Here is a 19,388-nt window from a genome sequence, read left to right on the forward strand (position 1 = left end):
CTATGTTCTGGATGTAATCCTTACCACTTTACCTATACATGCATTTATTATACGCTTTCACAAAAATCATGCCTGGTGGCACCTAGAAATTACCTAAGTAACTTGCTAATATCACAACTGCACATTATAAAAGTTAGAATTCAACCCAGGGGACTCTTTCTAGAGCCCACACTAGCAGCCTCTACAGTTTCTCTTTTGTGGCCTCTGATGTTACAGTAAAGACCCACCTGAGCCTGGTGTGATGATGCAGGCCTTTAGGCCCAGTAAGAGCGTTGCTACAAGTTAATACAAGTATATAGCAAGCTCTGGGCCAGGCAGGGCTACAAGGAAGACCCTATCCAAAAAAAAAAAAAAAAAAAAAAAAAAAAAAAAAAAAAAAAAAAAACCCAAACCAAACCAAATCCACCAACCAACCAACCACCAAAAACAGACACACCTGCCTAGTTTCTGTAGAAAATGAAATCAGAGGGTCTGTTTTTCAGACAAGAGACAAGGACCAGGAGGTTTCCCTCTGTTCAATCACCTTTTTTCTTCTACAAGCAAAGTCTTACTAGAAGGAAGAAAGGAATGAATGAAGGATGGATGGATGGATGGATGGATAGATGGATGGACAGAGAATTCTGTGAGCGTGAAAAGAACTAAAAGGCGAGGGAGGGGGCCTCTGGGACTTCGTGAAAGGTGGAGAGTTTGGTGCATGGAAGAAGCCCAGCTTGTGGGGGGCGGGGCAGTAAGCTAGCACAGGATCCAAGTGTAGGTTTTGTCTCTTGCATTTCTTTGAGTCTCAGTTTCCCTAGCTGCAAATTAAAGATAAATATAAGATAAACTCTCTACAAAGAACAGAGTTTCCTTAGATCTCTGACACTGAGAAGAGGTGAGAGGGAGAAGCTGCTCTGTGATGACAGTATAGGAGCAGGATCCTGTGAGCTTCATAGTTAAGTCGTGTAGCTCTATGCGGGTGATATTGCCAGCGCGAGCCAGGTCTCGGCTCTACCACCATGGCCGACTCTTTCCATACACCGCACCGGATTTCTCTAAGGAGCGTCGCAGTCGCGTGGAGACGGCAGCAGTCGCGGGATCCCGGCAGCTGACCGCTGGCCACTCTGTGGTGACTGCTCTGGAAGCCCAGGCCCCCGGGGCCCAAAGAGCATCACGTCATCCTTTGCGCCCGGCGCCCGCCCCTCCCAGACCGCGCGTGCGCACGCGGTGGCGGCGGGTGGGGGGGCCGCGGTGGGGCTCGCGGCCGCTCTACGCCCTTCCTCAGGCTTGTTCGGGCCGCGGTGCAGAGGACAGCGTCCAGGATGCGGCGCGGGGTGGCCCGGCGCCCCGCTGCCCCGGCACGGCAGCGGCGGCCGCTAGGACCCGGCGAGGCCCGGGGACGGCGGCCGGAGCCTCGGTAGCGGCGGCGGAGGGAGCGGCGGCTGAGGGCGGGCGGGCGGCCGGGGGCGGGGGCTCGGCTCCGCGCTGCTCGCCCCGCTCGGCCTGGAGCCATGAGCGGCGGCGGCGGAGGGGGCTCGGCGCCCAGTCGCTTCGCCGACTATTTTGTCATCTGCGGGCTGGACACCGAGACCGGGCTGGAGCCGGACGAGCTGTCGGGTGAGTGCGCGCCGAGCTCGGACCAGGGCCCGCGGGCCCTGCTTTGTCCCGGGAGCCCGGTGAGGGTCGGACGAGGAGATGGGACGCGGGACCGGTGGGCCTGCTGTCCCCCGCGCGGTGGTCGCCGCGTCGGCCACCCGGGGCGACGCGGACGCTGGGTGCGCTCAGGAGGTCGAGTGTCTTAGTCCACAATGAAGGGGAGCTTGCCTTCTAGCACCCTTTTGGGAGGGAAGAAGTTAGCCCACTTCCTAGTGAGAGTTAGTCCCACCCAGACTTTTCAAAAGAGCAAAACAAAACTTGATGAGTTTATTTGGCATCTTCCCAAGAAGCCGGTGCGACCAGTTCCTCAAAACCGTTATAACTCACTCCTGCGCAGGCAAGGCCCCGGGCTTTTCCTCCACATCTCTGGATCGGACATGAAATGACAAATTGAACTGGGTTACACCAAGAATGGTTTCTCTTTTCGAGCTAGAAAAGGACTTGCCATGCTTTTTTTTTTTTTTTTTTTTTTTTTTGAAAGTTAGTGTCCTTTACCAGGAGAGGGTCATTTGTGAATGAAGGCAGCGTCCCAGTTGGACAGGCTGTGCAGTGTTTTGATGCCTCTCAAGTTATCTTTCGAAGAGGAAGTGATGGGGCTGGGGGTGTGTGTGACAGTGAGGCCCTGATGAGATTTGGCACCCATTGCCTGAAGGTGTAAGAATTATAAAGTCCCCGGTGATTTCCTGTGCGCCCTCATTGGAGTTGCAACAGTTTTGAAAAGTTTTTGGGTGGCTAGTAAGCAGGTTTCAGTGGTTGGAGGCTTTTAAGTGTTAGACTTTAAAGTTATGTCATGCTGATTTGATGAGGGAAACTCCTCTCCCCTTTTCTGTCACGATGTGGTCACTGGACACTGTACAGTTTCTCTATTGAAAGTCATCATCCAGTTTTGCAAATTTTTTTTGTTGCCAGAAAAACCTCCAGTTTGTTTATTTGTTTCTCCTCTGTCTCTTCTTCCTTCTCCTCCTCCTTTTCCTCCTGCTCCCCTCCCGCCCTCACAGGTGTCTTGGTGTAGCCCTAACTGTATTAAAACACACTCTGAGCCGGGCGGTGGTGGCTCACGCCTGTAATCCCAGCACTCTGGGAGGCAGAGGCAGGCGGATTTCAGAGTTCGAGGCCAGCCTGGTATACAGAATGAGTTCCAGGATAGCCAGGGCTTATACAGAGAAACCATGTCTCGGAAAAACAAAAACAAAAACAAAAAACAAACAAAAAATTGCACTCTGTAGACCAGGCTAGCCGTAAACTCAGATTTGCCTGCCTCTACATCTTGGGTGCTGGGATTAAAGGAGTATAACACCACCACCTGGCGAAGTCCAACATTTCTTATGGGGGGAAAAAGAGTGCACACTTCAGAGGACAAAACTAGATTGCCTTTTAAACATAAGAGAAACTGATGCCTATAAACCATCCTGAAGTAAAATGGACTAATCCTGACTAAGCCTTTTGTTCTAGCTTTAGCACCCCAAGCTCACCTTGTAGTATACAGATGGATGTTGTCATCTGTTTCACATGGATTACCTTCAGAGTTTTTTGGAATTTGGTTCTTGGTATTGGTGCTGGATGGGATCTGAGAGGGAAATAAGGCCCAGAATGTCTTTCTGGGCTTATATTTCTTGACTCTTGGTCTAGTGCTTCTTTGGTTACATGCTGTACTACAGTAGCCTCTCTGGAGGTTTTTAGAAAACTCTAACATGACTGGTACACATCTGTAATCCCAGCATTTGGGAGGCAGGGGCAGGAGGATTGCCATAAGTTTTTTCTGGGGGGGGTTGTTTTTTGTCAAGACAGGGTTTCTCTGTATAGCCTTGGCTGTCCTGGAACTCATTTTGTAGACCAGGCTGGCCTCGAACTCAGAAACCCACCTGCCTCTGCCTCCCAGAGTGCTGGGATTACGGGCGTGCACCACCACCGTCCAGCAGATTGCCAGAAGTCTAAGGCCAGACTGGGCTTCATAGTGAGACCCTGGCCAAAATGATGAAAGAAAAGCAAACTAACATGTTGAGACAGGTTAAAAATAACAGTCTTTCTGGATGAGAGAAGCTCAAAGGTAGAATAAACTTATTTTTATGGTGTACTATTATTGAATGTCTGTTAAATTGTGTAGCTGTTTGGTTTTAGACAGTAAAGATAGCCTTAAGAGGCCGTGTAAGGTGTAAGTCTGTGAGATCCCTGTTTCAGGAGCTGGAGGATCTGGAGTTCAAGGTCATTTTCAGCTTTAAAAATAAAAACAAAGAAAGGAAACTAGGGAGTATTTGGGTTAGAAAGGACAGACACGTCATGCTATTGGCTGTATTTGTGTCTGGGGCAAATTAGGTTACCAGCACAGCAGCTAAAGAAGACTCAAGGTAGACCCTGAAACTTAAAAGGCATTCTATCTTTCACCAAAAAAGAAATGTTATTCTCTTTTAATGAATATCTGTTAATTATCTGGCTTCTCAGCAAGCTAAAATTATATCCCCGTATAACCTTATTTGGGAGAATGACGAAGGGATGAGTTGTATAATGTAAGAAGGGCATTTTGTGTATTTTTTTAATTTGGTTGTAGTAGTGTAATGCAAGGCCATATATCCAATAGCTGGCTTGCCTTTGTTAGAATAGACAGTGATTGAAGGATTTTTTTTCCTCCTTCATTTCATTTCCGAATGGGTTGATTGGGGAATCTGGATGACTGGAGGTGGGAGTTGGTGGGGGGGGGGGCGGGGAGATTCAGAGGACAACACAACAGAATACAAATAACTCTGTGCGTCCATGCAGAGACTCTGGGGTACATTTTCTCTCCTTAGTCTGCTGATTGCTCCCAAATTGGTGATGTCATAGTCTGTGAAACTATGAAGTTAGGAATTGCACTCAGATTCTTCTGAGAGGAACCTGTGTTCTTTTCTCCAACTAAATTGTGTTTCTCTAGTAGTTCCTGAATACTCAGACAAACAAAACAAGCTATATCCAGAAAAAGAAAATCAAAGGTGTTTCAGTCTACATCTGGAATCCTAGCACCAGGGAGGTTCAAGATGCAGGAGAGTTAGAAGTTTAGGGTCTACTAGACACTCCATCATGTAATAAGGACACATGCTCCACTATGTTCATAGCAGCCGTATTTATAATAGCCAGAAGCTGGAAAGAACTCAGATGTCCCTACAAAAAATGTGGTATATATACACAATGGAGTACTATTCAGCCATTAGAAACAACGAATTCATGAAATTCTTAGACAAATGGATGGATCTGGAGAACATCATCCTAGGTGAGGTAACCCAGTCTTCAAAAGAACACTCATGGTATGCACTCACTGATAAATGGATATTAGCATAGAATCTTGGAATACCCAAGACACAATGCACATATCAAATGATGCCCAAGAAGGAAGGAGTGATCCCTGGTCCTGGAAAGGCTCAGTGCAGCAGTCTAGGGGAATACCAGGACAGGGAAGTGGGAAGGGATGGGTTGGGGAACAGGGGGAGGGAAGAGGGCTTATGGGACTTTTGGGGAGGGGGGATCCAGGAAAGGGAAAATCACTTGAAATGTAAATAAAGAATATATTGAATAAAAAAATATGAAAATCCATCAATGTAATCCACTATCTGAACAAACAAAAGAAAAAATGATGTTGAAAAGTCTGTAGCAAAATCCAACACCCCTTCATGATAAAAATCTTGAAGAGGGATGCAAGGAACATGCTATAATAAAGGCAATTTTAAAGCAAGCCTATAGCCAACATCAAATTAAATGGATGATAACCAAGCCTGCTCAATCAGTGAACATGGTCTCCAGGGAGGGAGGGAGGACTAAAGAAAGATAACACAATTAGACGGAAAAAAAAATAAAGAGAAAGATCATATAGGGGACTGGAGAGATGGCTCAGTGGTTAAGAGCATTGACTGCTCTTTCAGAGGTTCAAATCCCAGCAACCACATGGTGGCTTACAACCATCTGTAATGAGACCTGATGCCTTCTTCTGGTGTGTCTGAGGACAGCTGTAGTGTACTTATATATAATAAATAAATAAACTTTAAAAAAAAAAAGAACTCTACAGGAAGATCAAAAGAGTCAACTAACCTGGACCCTTGGGACGCTCAGAGTCTGAACCACCAACCAGAGAACATACACAGGTTAATCCTAAGCCTCCCCACAGTAGAAGTGCAGCTTGATCTTAATGTGGGTCCCCAACAAATGGAGCAGGAGCTGTCCCAAAAGCTGTGGCCTATATATGAGATATGTTCTTCTGCCCTGTCTGGCCTCAGTGGGAGAGGATGCACCTAGCCTTAGAGAGACTTGATGTGTCAGGGTGGGGGATATCCAGGGAGGCCTCCACCCACTCAGAAAAGAAGGGGAGGGAGAAGGGGGTGAAGAATTGTGGGAGGGGGGTAACTGGGAGGGGGCAGTGAGCAGAATGTAAAGTGAATAAGTAAAATAAAATTTAAAAATGTATAAAAAAAGAGATCATATAAATTTCTGATTTTACAGATGGGGATACTGAGGTCCAGAAGAAGGTAGAGAGTATTTCCTGTGCTATAGTTCATTTGTCTTTTCTGCTACTTAAGTGATGATTTTACACCTTAAAATAGTCTAATGGGGATGGGAGAAGTAAGATATTTGTATGATGGGGTAGTAAAAGACATCATGGCCTTTTATTCAAACTCAGAGTTTTAAGTTTTTGTTTCCTAATTGAGATAGAGGCTCATTGTAGCCCAGGCTAGCCTTGAGACTTTGACCCTTCTGCCTCTGCCTGCTTGAGATAGATATCATATTGAGGTACTGCCATACCTGACTCTATTGTTTTTGTTTGTGTCTGATTAATAGTCTGTGACATAAAACATAATATTAGTTGACTAATACTTAAGTTGCTCCTAGTTTTTAATTAATTGGGAATAATGTTGCTGTGAACATGATTTTTGGTGGGCATATGGTTCTGTTACCCTTAGCTTGTGTACCTACGAATGAAATTGCTAGGTTATATGGAAACTTTGTTTGTTTGTTTATTTATTTATTTTGTTTTTTTTCCAGACAGGGTTTCTCTGTGTAGCTCTGGCTGTCCTGAGCTAGATAGAGAGACTAGCCCCCTCCATCCCCACTCTCTCTACCCTTCCCCATCTCCCAGAAACGTGATGAATTGGCCGGGTATATGAATCAGTGGTAGAATGCTTGTCTAGCACACATGAAATCCTGAGTTAAATCCCCATAAACAGGATCACCACAACATGTTTGGTGAGAGAGTTTCTTCAAACTGGGAGTTGATTGAATGAAATGTACTCTGGTCTTCCTCTACCAGTCTGGTGGGTTTCAGGTCAATTCTCTTATAATCATTATCTGTGTCTCTGCCCTGAAGCCTAGCTTACTAGCTACAGGAAACTCGTATCCTGATGGCTTACCTCCAGTTTCTGACTGTCTAAAGCCAAAGCTGCTGTCTGTAATAGGGGGATACTTCCAAAGTAAGGTTGTGTGTTTCTTTTGTAAGGTAGAACAAGGAAAGAGTCTGTAAATGGCTAACACTCAGGAAATAATGAAGAAAAAGCCCAAGGCAATTCCAAACACCTACTGAATTTGTTTGGAGAGACAGGACTGACTTGGTAGAGCACTCGAGAGCCCCTGACTGCCTCAGGTGGTGAGGATCATGTGGAAAGTGAGTGGCTTTTACTTTAATGACTCTTCTTAGGAGGAGATCCTGAGTCAGTGTTTGGTGCTTAAACCACCTTCTCCTATATTCTGTTCAGGCCTTCCTTCCTCCCTCCCTCCCTCCCTCCCTCCCTCCCTCCCTCCCTCCCTTCCTTCCTTCCTTCCTTCCTTCCTTCCTTCTTTCCTTCCTTCCTTCCTAGGTTGAAAATAGTTTCTTTGCCTGACATCCTTTTCCAGGCCCATTTTCTTTTAGAAAGGTACTTTTTGGCTAAGTCTGGTGGAAGGTGTAGTTGGACTTTGCTTAGTTCTTTGACTGTGCTGTTCTGTGATTATGGTCAGAAGGATGTGGTGATCTCTGAGGAACTTCCGGTCAGAGATGGGACCCTGTGCTCTGTTTTAGATTCCTGTAAGTATGAAACAGTGTGAAAGGCTTTCTGGCTGTTCAGAAGCTGGTGACATCTTGTGGAATTCAGTGATGAAATGTTGTCATTACTAAAGTTTTAGGTTTACTTCTTTAAAGTTATTGAGTGAGGTAGACTTACTCAGTAGTAGAATGTCCATATTCTAGGTGTTTTGTGATTGTTGATTTAAAATTTTTTTTAAAGTTTTATTTATTGTATTTATATGAGTACACTGTATTCAGACACACCAGAAAAAGGCATTGGAGCCCATTACAGTTGGTTGTGAACTATCATGTGGTTACTGGGAATTGAACTCAGGACAGTTAAGAGCAGTTAATGCTCTTAACCACCGAGCCATCTCTCTAGCCCTGATTTTAAATTTTTTATTACATTTATTTTTGTTTGTATGGATTACATGTATCAGAATGTATGTGGAAATCAGAAGACAGATTTTGGGAGTTGGTTCTCCTGCCATATAGGTTCCAGGGATCAAATTCAGGTCATCATAATTGGCAGCAGTTGTCTTTACATACTGAGCTATCTTGCTGGCCTAGTTGTTAATTTATAATAATAATAATAATAATAATAATAAACAAAAAACCCTTTCGGGACAATACAGATTTTGTGGTTTTTAAGCCAGGCCCTAGACTCCAAGAGTGTTGAGAAGAAGATAGTTGAAATGTCTTTTCTTTCTGTTTTTTTTTAAATGACTGGGTCTCCTAGCCCAGACTGGCCCTGAACTTGCTATATCACTAAAGATGACCTTGAATTTCTGATCCTCTTGCCCCATTTCCAAGTGCTAAGGTTACAGCTTTGCCCACCGCACCCACTCATTAGGTGCTGGGAATTGAAATCTAGTGCATGCCAGGCCACTCAACAGAGCTATGCCTCCTTCTTTTTGTGTGGGGGAGGAAATGTGAGGGGTCTTATTTGGTAGCCCAGGCTGGCCTCCTCCTTGAATCCAAGTGTTGAGACTAGAGGTAGAAGGCTCCTGCCCTTCTCTCTTGGGATTCTCTGCAGCTGTGTTGCCTCAGGCAGGCTGTGGTCCTACCGACACCCATTACCTGTTTCTTCAGCCAACTAGCTTCCTTTCCTGTGCCAGAGACAAGACTGTATCTTTGGAACTTTGTTACTGGAATAGGTTTGATGTTTCTGCTCTGTATCTGCCTATTACTGAGTCGGTCTGTAGTTGATACAGGTGTTGACCCAGAGATAGTATGTGCTATGCACACTGGATGCTCCATCCAAGAGAAACATTCAATCATGTATAGAAGCTCCACGGACTGATGGGAATGATTGGGAAAGATATTAAAATGGCAAACATGTCTGGAAAAAAATACATAAAAATAAAAATGAGGTTTGGACTCGAGCTGAGGAATGGTTCTAACTGCATTTTGGATTGGTCTTCCCACCTTAGTTAATCCTCTCTGGAAACATCCTTGAAGACATACATATCTTTGTGTCATATATGATTCTAAATTCAGTCATTGAAGATGATCACTGTATTCAGGTCAAAATGTTGCTAGGTCAGGACAGGCATGGTGTTGTACACCTGAGGCAGAGGAAGACAGATCTATGAGTTCAAAATAGCTTAGTCTACATAGTGAGTTCTAGACTTACCAGGGCTACATAAAGAGACTAGGCCTTAAACAAATAAATGATGGCTAGTTCATCTGTTGTCTACTGTATAGATGGGACAAACTGCTTTAGTCTGAAATGCTGAATGGCCTAAGCCGTGAGAAGATCTGTGGAGGGTGCTGTCATTTAGCATACTTTGAATTCTAACCTTCCCAGTGTGTAAAACATGATTATGCATTCTTGTATATTGGTCATAGAAGCAAAAAAAAAATATTGAGAGATAGAAGTCAAAGATGATTCACTACTTTTGCTAGATGACAATGATTAATATTTCTAAATGACCTTAGAGTTTTGCAGTATGCTTTTAAACCGTGTATATTCAGTTTCACTTTAAATAAAATCTTCTGTTCACTATTACCAAAAGTTATAAAAGAATTGCTAGTTGGATGGCGGTGGTTGTTCATGCCTTTGATTTGATCTCAGCACTTGGCAGGCCAATCTCTGTGAATTCAAGGCCAGCCTGGCCTAGATAGAGAGTTCTAGGATAGCCAAGGCTACACAAAGAAACTCTGTCTCAAACAAAACAAAACAAAATGTTAGAATCCAGGTCTCTGTCTGCTGTCCCATTATTGATGACTTTATTTTTTAATTAAGGGGCATCTGACTAGTGATCTGACTAGAGTCTGGCATGCCATGCCATGTGGGCTTTTGTGGTTCAGTGTCCAGTTAGTACTTGAGTAGAGGTGCAGTGTCAGGAGATCAGACAGATGGCTTGTTTTCTTATACACAGTGGGAAGGCAGGCTGCTGGTTTTCTCTCCCTTCTCTTATCAGTTCTGGAAATCTTAGATTAAAGAGTAGGACTTTGGTTCTAAGAAGGTCGGTGTTCCCTCCTCCCCCCGAGTGTCTCTGCTTGTAGACGTTTCAGACTTTTTGCATGTGGTCTGTTTTCTTTGAAGAAGAAAGAACAGGATTTGCATCTGCTAACCTCAGAAGTCTTTTGGTGTAGTGTGCCGTTCTCATCTTCTTTGTTGGTGGTCAGGGGTTTGTATGGTCTTGAAATGATAGGGGAAATAACCAAGAAACTTTGAGGATTTTTTAAGTAATGGAAACAGGAAAAAAATGACTTAGAATAATAATATTCTAATAGCTAGGATTCATAAGATAGTAAGTAGCTAAATTCATCAATAGCAAATTACATTTGTTTTTTATTATACATTAGGTTGACGTTTCAGGAATAGCTAGAGACTTGGTTCTATTGGGGCGGAACAATGGCTCAATGGTTAAGAGCGCTGACTGCTCTTTCAGAGGACTTATGTTCTATCCACCACACTCACATGGCAGCTTACAACCAGCTAGCACTCCAATCTCTGGTGATCTGATGCCTTTTGGCTGTTGAGGCACTGTACAGACATACAGGTGTTGCTGGATTTTCCTTTACATTAGTGCAGAGGAGGTCTGTGATTGGACGGGGGAAAAGGGGGCGGAGCTAAGAATTATGGAGTGAGGGAGAGAGGGAGTTAGAGGGGTTGGAAGAAGAACCCATGTGGCATTACCAGTCACAAGAAGCTAAGTTTTCACAAGGTTAGGAACACTGGGATAAAGCTTTTATCATTATCAACTGGCCTTAAAATTATTGTATTGACATCTTGTAAATTGTGATATTATTGCTATATAAATCCGATTGGTTAATTAAAAAAATGAGATGGCTGACCGTGGGGGTGCGTGGGATGTTGCTTTGGAAGCAAGAGGTACTTGGGACCCCTGTCAAAGAGATGGACAGGGACTGGAGAGTTGGTAGGCCTGCAGGACCCCGGAGGAGCGGGACCCTGCTGGGACATGGTGTTGTGGCCCACCAGTGTCAGTACTAGAGCGGGACTGTGGCCCAGTGGGACTGGAGAGTTAGCAGGTCAATTTTTTTTAAAGATTTCCCACAACATACATGCACACAAAATTAGAGAAAACGATAGTCTTCCTGTATGGTGACAAATATACTGAAAAGAGAAATCAGTGAAACAGCTTTTGTTCACAGAAAGTACACATACACACACACACACAAAGAAAGAAAAAAGAAAAAGAAAGAAAATGTTCAGTTTTTTTTATGTGTATCTGCCTGCTCATCTGTCAGTATGTGTGTCTGCTTGCCTGTATGTGTACCATATGTGTGCCATGATCACTAAGCCGAAGAGGGCATTTGATTCTCTGGAACTGGAGTGATAGGTAGTTGTGTGTGTCTGACGTGGATGCTAGCAACCGAATCCAATCCTTTTCAAGTGCTCTAAACCACTGTGTCAAGTCTTAAATTCATTCTTCTTGAAATCAGAGTATCATCTCTGATGCTTTTTCTTTGTAATTATTAAAAAAAACTTGAAATGTATTATTATTTTATGTGTATGAATGTTTTGTCTGCATTTATGTACTATACATGTGCCAAGTGTTCTTGGAGGCCAAAAGAAGGTGTCAGGTGTCTTAGAGCTGGAGTTATAGATGGCTGTAAGCTTCATGTAGATACTGGGAATGGAACCTAGGGCCTCTGGAGTGCTCTTAATTACCAAGCCATCCCTCCAGCTCCTTGTTTTATAATTTGTAAATGATGACTTTATAACATTGGCTTAGCCTAGTTATGTAGCCAGGGATTAATTTTGTTATATATTGTTCTATTATTGAAAAAAACCCTAGAAATTTAATCTTAAGAAAGTATCTTTTCCCTTACTTTTTCTACTTTTATTTGACCTGATCATTAAAAGGTTTAATTTTTTTTTTTTAGCCAGTGAGATGGCTCAGCGAGTAAAGGTGCTTGCTGCCAAGCCTGGTGTCGAGGGATCCACACTGTGGAGGAAAGAACTGATTCTCAAAAGTTACTTGTTCTGTGGCCCCACCTCAACACAATAAACAAATACAATAAACTTTTTAACAAGTTTAAAATTTGCTGATTACAAAATCCTTTTCATTACACAACTTCAAACATTACAGAGCTATATTTGAAATTTCTCTTGACCTAGAGTCAGCTGAGCAGAGCTCTTCACTTTGCTGGAAGACATTGGGTTATATAGTAAGTGCTTAATAAGGGTTTGCTGTATTATTATGGAAAGAAGACAGTTTTTTTTTTCAGATCTTAACTGCTTTTCTGATGCAAGGCATAATATTTAACCTTTTGGAATGTAACAAGCCAAACTTTAAATTTTCCTAAGTGCTAACTAGTGGATGTGAGAGAGGTCTGTTAGAATAGCAAGGACTGTGGTTAAAGTTCCTGAATTCTTTTTGTTTTTGTTTTTGGTTCTTCAAGACAGGGTTTCTCTGTGTAGCTCTGGCTGTCTTGGAACTCACTCTGTAGACCAGGCTGGCCTCGAACTCAGAAATCTGCCTGCCTCTGCTTCCCAGAGTGCTACAGGCGTGCGACACCACACCTGACAGTTCCTGAATTCTTAAAAGTCCGAAAGTCTAGAGTCAGACTTGACACTGAGTATTGATGATAGGAACATTTTGTTTTGGAGTCTGATTATTTTATGATTTTTACATTAAAGAGATAAACATGTATTTATCTTGCTACATAGCCTAGACTATACTCTCAACTCCTCTATTCTCTTGCGTTGGACTGCAGTGTGCTGTGATATAGGCATATCCCACAAGGCCTGGCTGTATCTTTAATGATTTCTTTAGCCAGTACTATTGACTCAGTCACCTCTTTCCACTCCCATATCTTTGTTGCATCTACTCTTATCCATGCACATCTTCCCCACCCCTGTCTGGTTTCTTGCTGAGAATTTGCCTTGCTCATTGGTGCTGCTTTAAGAACATATCAAAAAGTGCACACATGCATTTCTCACTGCTCTGGAGACCCAGCTAAAAGCGGTTTGGACAGTTTTCTTGTATCTTCTTGTAGCAGAAGGACACAGGAGTTCTAACTAACTAAGGCCTCTTTTAGTTTGGCATTGATCCTATTAAAGAGATCAACTTTTTCAAGTTAAAAAAAAAAAGGTAATCTCATATAGTTCAGGCTGGCCTTTTACTATGCTGATCTTGAATTTCTGATCCTCCTGCCTATTCTTCCAAGAACTGGGAATCCTAATTACCTGTTAATAGTCCCAGTTCTTAATACTGTCACATTGGCAACATCTTATTTTGGAGGGGAATACAGTGAAACCATAGCAGAAATACAACATATGTAGAGATAATCATCTGCTAAACTGACAATGATTTGCTGAGCCCTAAGGTCCTGTAGTCTAAAGAGTGTTCAATGCTTGGTCTGCTGTTGTCCACTCTCCCCCATTTCTCTGTTTTTCCCTTGCATTTATGTCTTTTGAAAAGTGGTGCAAGCCGGGTGTGGTGGTGCACGCCTGTAATCCCAGCACTCTGGGAGGCAGAGGCAGGCGGATTTCTCAGTTCTAGGCCAGCCTGGTCTACAGAGTGAGTTCCAGGACAGCCAAGGCTATACAGACAAACCCTGTCTCGGAAAAAAAAAACAAATCCAAAAAAACAACCAACCCCCCCCCCCCAAAAAAAGTGGTGCACTTGTGAGTGTGTAGAAGAATGTTTGTGTTTTATGTTGGTTGACTTATCTAGCTTGGTTGGCTGTGTTGCTTGGTTATGAGTGTGTGGTGCAGGGACATCAACTTTCTTTTCCATAAGGGCAATTTTTGTACTGGCCTCAGCTGACCATCCTGCTCACAAGTACACTGTAGATCCCAGGGAAGTGAGAAAGTGGGGTTACTAGCCTTATTATCACAGAAAATGAACAGTGATTCTTTACTGACAAGTTCACATGCCATCCATCTTCATGCTGAGGTAAGGAAAGGACAGTGCAGCAAAGTTAAGCTAGCTGAGTTCACACAGAAGAATTAGGAATGTGTTCTTGTTTCTAAAATCCTTTGTCACACACAATTGTACTGAAATGCCAGCTTAGTGATGGGGCTCTGGCTTCCAAAGCTGTGTGTGACACAACCCTGCTCTCTCTTGGGGGGTGGGCAGCTAGGTATAGTATTCTTCCAATTATAATCATATGGGCTACCGCCTCATACTATGGCAGGATATTATATTTAGGAGATATCCTTGAATGTATCCACCTAAGAGGAGTGTTTTACAATAGTCCTGTAGGTGTATGAGGCTTATTAAAATCAGCAAATGTAAAGGCAGAGAATAATCTATATAGGTAACAAATTGCTTTTCAATAGCTCTCTCTACTTGTTGTAAAGTCCTCAATCCTTCAGAGGTTAAAGATCAAGGGGAGGTAGGATCAGCACTCCCTTTAAGATATCAAATAAGGGTTTTAATTCTCCTGTAGTAACCTTTAAATAGGGGCAAAGCCTAACAGTTTTTGAGAATCATTTAAAGTTTTTAAGTTGTCCCTACGGATAATTATCTTCTGGGGATAAATGGCTTGATCTGTAAGTCTAAAGCCTAAATAGTTAAGGATCCTGAGTTTGTACTTTTTCTGGAGCTATTTGTAGTCCTTAATTAGCTAATCCCTGTTGTAAATCTCTATAACATAAAAGCAAGCCCTGAGGATCTTTTCCTCCTATCAAGATATCATCTGTGTTATGTATGGTGTATATCATTGGCCATTGCTGTCTTACAGACTGAATGGCGAGTGCCACAAAATTTTGACATAAGGTAGGACTGTTGGCCGTGTCCATTTTATATCTTTTCATAGGTTCTTTAAAATTAATAGAAGGAACACTGAAAGCAAATCTTTCACAATCCTGGGGGTGCAAAGGAATAGTAAAGAAACAATCTTTCAAATCTACTACTATTTTGTAATATCCTCTAGGAATGGCTACTGGAGATGGAAGCCCAGGTGTAAAGCTGACTCTCCCTCCCCGATCCCATCTCCTGTTTTCAGTACCCTGTAGCTGTCCAGCAGCCATGGATGAACTTAGTTACATGAAAGGGAGGCTGGAAATGAAAAAGGATGGGGTGAGGGTGAGGGTGAGAGCAGGATGAAGCCAAGACAAAAGTTTCTGATCAAGGCTCAAAGCTTAATATTCAACACTGTATTTATATAGGGAGGGCCCACAGACCCCATCCTTTGTTTCAGCTGGATTATGTTGCTTTGTTTCAGCTGGATTATGTTATAAAGCAAGCTCTGTCTACTCCTGTAGGAAATTGCAGATAGGGCATGGTTGAAAGACTCTACCTAGGTCATTAAGGTCCAACTGTGGCAAACACTTAAGGTCTATTTAGCCTGCTCAAGGCTGGGGAGAAGGGCACATACAGATTTGGAAGGGACATATGTGTACAGCAGTCCTTGGAAGAAAAGGAGCTAGTATTTGCTGGATTCTTTATTTAGTATACTCATTTATTTTACAGGATGTGATTGAGAAAAAGCCAAAGTAGAGCTGTAAAGGGCAGGGTATGGGAGGGCATAGAGCCTGCATCCCTTTCCCAGGCTCTGTCTGCAGCCCACTTCTGTCTCTCTGGTGGCAGAGAGGTTTGTTTTCAGGTGTGTTGTTTTGCTTTGTTGTTGTCATGTTTATGATAAAGTGGCTAATGTGGCTACTGTTGCCTTAAGAAAACTTGCATTATAATTAGAATGTTTGTGGCTTCTTAGATTTGTTTTCAAGAACCTAAAAAGAAAAGAAAAAAACTTGTCCTGGTGAGTATTTTTTTATTTTTATTTTTTTGTTGTTTTTTTGAGAGAGGGTTTCTCTGTATATCCCTGGCTATCCTGTAACTCACTCTGTAGACCGGGCTGGCCTCGAACTTAGAAATCGGCCTGCCTCCGCCTCCCAAGTGCTGGGATTAAAGACTTATGCCACCTGGCCAGTATTACTTTAAGAAGTATGTCTATGCCAGATTGCACTAAATGTGAAATCTCAAATAACCGCATTTGAAAGCAGGGTGGTGGCAGATGCCTACACGTGCAGTATTTGGGAGGGGGAAACAGGATGATCAGAAGTTTAAGGTCATCTTTGGCAACATTGTAGGTTTGAGGCCAGGCTGGGTGGAATACATGAGATCACACCAAAAAAGCTCATTTGAAAAAGAGCAAATAAAATCCTAAACAGCAAAATCTGTTTTTTCTCTATTGTCAGGATCAATTATGTATAATTTGGACAGAATGAGTTGATGAGAAAAGACTGATACTGCAATCTCTAGACAACTTGCCAGAAACATTAAATTTTGCTGTGAATGGATTGCAGTCTCTGACCCAAACATTACACCTTAGAATTCTAAAGTATTTGGGGATGAGTCAATGTTAGTAACCTCTAAAGAATCAGCATTACCTGCCCTGCTGCCACCCTCCCCCCAAAACATTTTCAAGACTAAGAACAAAGTTAGCTTGAAGTGTTAATGCCACCTGTTGAGATAAGGTCACTACTACAATTTTGAGCCAAATTTGAAGGAAGCTTTAATTAAATAACTGGCCAGGATAATGGCCTCTGGCCAGACTATTCTGGGAGTCCCAGGAAATGACCATGAGTTACATCTTGCAGAAGCATAAAAAGGCAACCCCACAAGGCCACTATATCTCCCATCTGGTCCAGTCAGGGGCAAGCATATATCCATCCTGAGATACTCCTCGCCTACATCTAATCAGGGTCAGGTGTTCATGTGATCAAGGACATCCATTGCAGTTGGGTCAAACAGACTGTTTAGGATAGTGTAAACATGTGACTTGTCATTTTATGTAAACAGTAGCCTCCAGCATTTCAGGATATATCTGTCCTTCGGCAAGGGACTTATAGGTTTTGTTTTATGGATCTTTTAGGCACAGTAGTTAAAACTTAAAATGCTGCATTCTAGAAGAATTCTGCCCTGGTCTGAAGAAAGGAGTGTGTGTAGGACCCCCTTGCTGGGTCCCTCTCATCTGATCATCCCTTTCACCCAACTACATTTCTGTGTAGATTTCCATTCAGCACTGGGCCTAAGCATAAAACCAGACATTTTATCCTGGGTCTTTAGGTATCCATTTCTGAAGGCTCTATGTCACAGAAAATTTGTTTTGTTTAGATATATTTGTTAATGCTTGCAGGCTGGAGAGTTGGCAACCATTAGGAGTTCATACTGCCTTTCAAAGACCTGAGTTTGGCTCCTAGCACTTCTGTCAGGTGGCTTGCAACCTTCATATAATTCCAGCTTCAGGGGATCTTACACTGTCTGCTGGATATTGTGTGCGCACGTGCACACGTACACGCTCGCGCGCGCGCGCGCGCGCGCACACACACACACACACACACACACACACACACACACACACTGAAAATACATTAATTTTTTTTCCCCTTGTGGTTTTTGAGACAGGGTATTTAGCCCTGGCTGTCCTGGAACTCACTCTGTAGACAAGGCTGGCCTCAAACTCAGAGATCTGCCTGCCTTTGTCTTCTGAGTGGGATTAAGGGTTGGAGAGAGATGGCTCAGAGGTTAAGAGTACTTGCAGAGGACATAGGTTTAGCTCTCAGCACCCACATGGTGGCTCACAAACACTTGTGAGCTCCAGGGGATCTAGCCTACTCTTTTGGGGTTTCTGGAGACTAGACACACAGATGGCACACATACCTATACAGGCAAAAATAAATAAAAAATTTTGACTCCATTTTTTCTTGTTAACTTACCCATTGGAGAGGACTGAATGCATGACCAGTATGGGAATGAGTAAAGTTGTCTCACCTTCCTGTTTCTGTAAAAGTTAGAGTAGGGCACTTAAGCGTGTCATCTTTAGTCCATTTTGTTCTGTTTTACAGTTTGTGTGTGTGGTTTTTTTTCTTTTCATAAGGTATTTTGCTTGAGATGGCACACAAGTCACAGTTAAAAGAGACAAAGCCGCAGCTCTGTAAAATGTTTTCAAGTCCTGGAGACTCAGGGTCGTCTGGAGCTACATTCACTAGAGAACTCTGCTGTCCCGCTGTTTCCTTTTATTTCTATATGCCTATGTAAATCAGTATGACCATCTTAATCTTTATTTTTTGTCTGTTTTTCCACCTCCCCTCTTTGAGATTTGTAGCATTTGCAAGAGTCTGTGTTAAATGAGTCCGCTGTGGTTTGTTCCTCCTGTGAGGCAGACAATAATGCTTCTGGAGGTAGTTTAATAGAGGTTTCAGTTCACAGATCCTTTGAAACTATGATGTAAGCTCTGAGTTTTGTGCTAGGCTAACCCCATCAGTTTTAGGTTGTTTGGTATGGTTTACCAGGTTTGCTGCATCAAAATCTTGAAATGTCTTGTTTTAGGACCACAATTTGATAGCTCATCATATTACCTACTAAATAAAGCAAATTCTGCAAATCTGAGATGCTACCTTAGTAGCTGTGTGTTCTCGTGAGATCATCAAAAACACAGATATTTACATTACGATTCATAATAGTAGAAAAAATCCTTATATTTTCATAGAAAAAAATCATAAAATGACCCCCACATTTAGGGTTATTTAAATCAAGCAGATACCAACAGATCAATAGAGGTACAAATACTAGTTTGTGTTTTGGCTTAGCCAAAGCAGAAAAATTATATAACCTATTAGATGTCATAAAGTATGCAAAGTTTAGTTTGGGTTTTCCAGAATGTATTTTTGTAGAGACAAATTCATAGAGATAGAGGCACACCCAACATTTAAGTTGCTGTAGAAATGGGAGTTAGGGTTAGGCGGTAGTGCACGACTTTAATCCCAGTACTCAGGAGGCAGGGACAGCTGGATTGCTTGAGTTCAAGGCCACCCTGGTATACAGAATTGAGTTTCATACGGCCGGGGGCGGGGGGGGGGGGGTACATACAAAAACCCAGTCTCAAAAAATCCAGAGAGGGGGAATGGATTTACTTTTTACATCTGTTGCTATTAATAGGTTTGTTTCTTAGTTTTTCTTTGAGACAGGGTCTCGTTCCTGTAGTGTGTGAGTTTTCTAGCTATCTACACAATGGAAGGACTAATTGCTTCTGTACACACGTTTCAGGAAGTGATCTATATAGCTGTTTCTGTTACTAACTTTTTACTGCTGCTTCTAAAAATTCAGCTCTCCTTTAAAATGCAGCAATCCTTTATAAACAATAAAGGATTGAATCATATAAACAAACCTGACCTCAGGTTTGTTAGTTCATTTATTTGACATTAAAATATATTCATTTCTATAAAATATAAAAGGTTTGTTTTATATAAAATATAAAAATTTATATATTAAAAATGATGTTTTAAAGTGTTTTGTCTGTGTATATGTATGTGTACCATGTGTGTGCCTGATGC

The 19,388-nt window shown here is 42.6% G+C and overlaps 1 protein-coding gene across 1 annotated transcript in view; it reads left to right on the forward strand.

Annotated features, from left to right (window-relative positions):
* Positions 1 to 1,202: 1,202 nt before the first annotated feature.
* Positions 1,203 to 19,388, forward strand: part of Dennd5a (DENN domain containing 5A) — a 64,589-nt gene continuing 46,403 nt past the window's right edge. Inside the window, 1 exon segment of the mRNA XM_052201355.1 lies at positions 1,203 to 1,593. Coding sequence (XP_052057315.1) covers positions 1,488 to 1,593 — 106 coding nt within the window. The 5' untranslated portion in view covers positions 1,203 to 1,487.

This window comes from Apodemus sylvaticus, chromosome 1, assembly GCF_947179515.1.
Source record: "Apodemus sylvaticus chromosome 1, mApoSyl1.1, whole genome shotgun sequence".
In the NCBI taxonomy this organism is placed as follows: Eukaryota; Metazoa; Chordata; class Mammalia; order Rodentia; family Muridae; genus Apodemus; species Apodemus sylvaticus.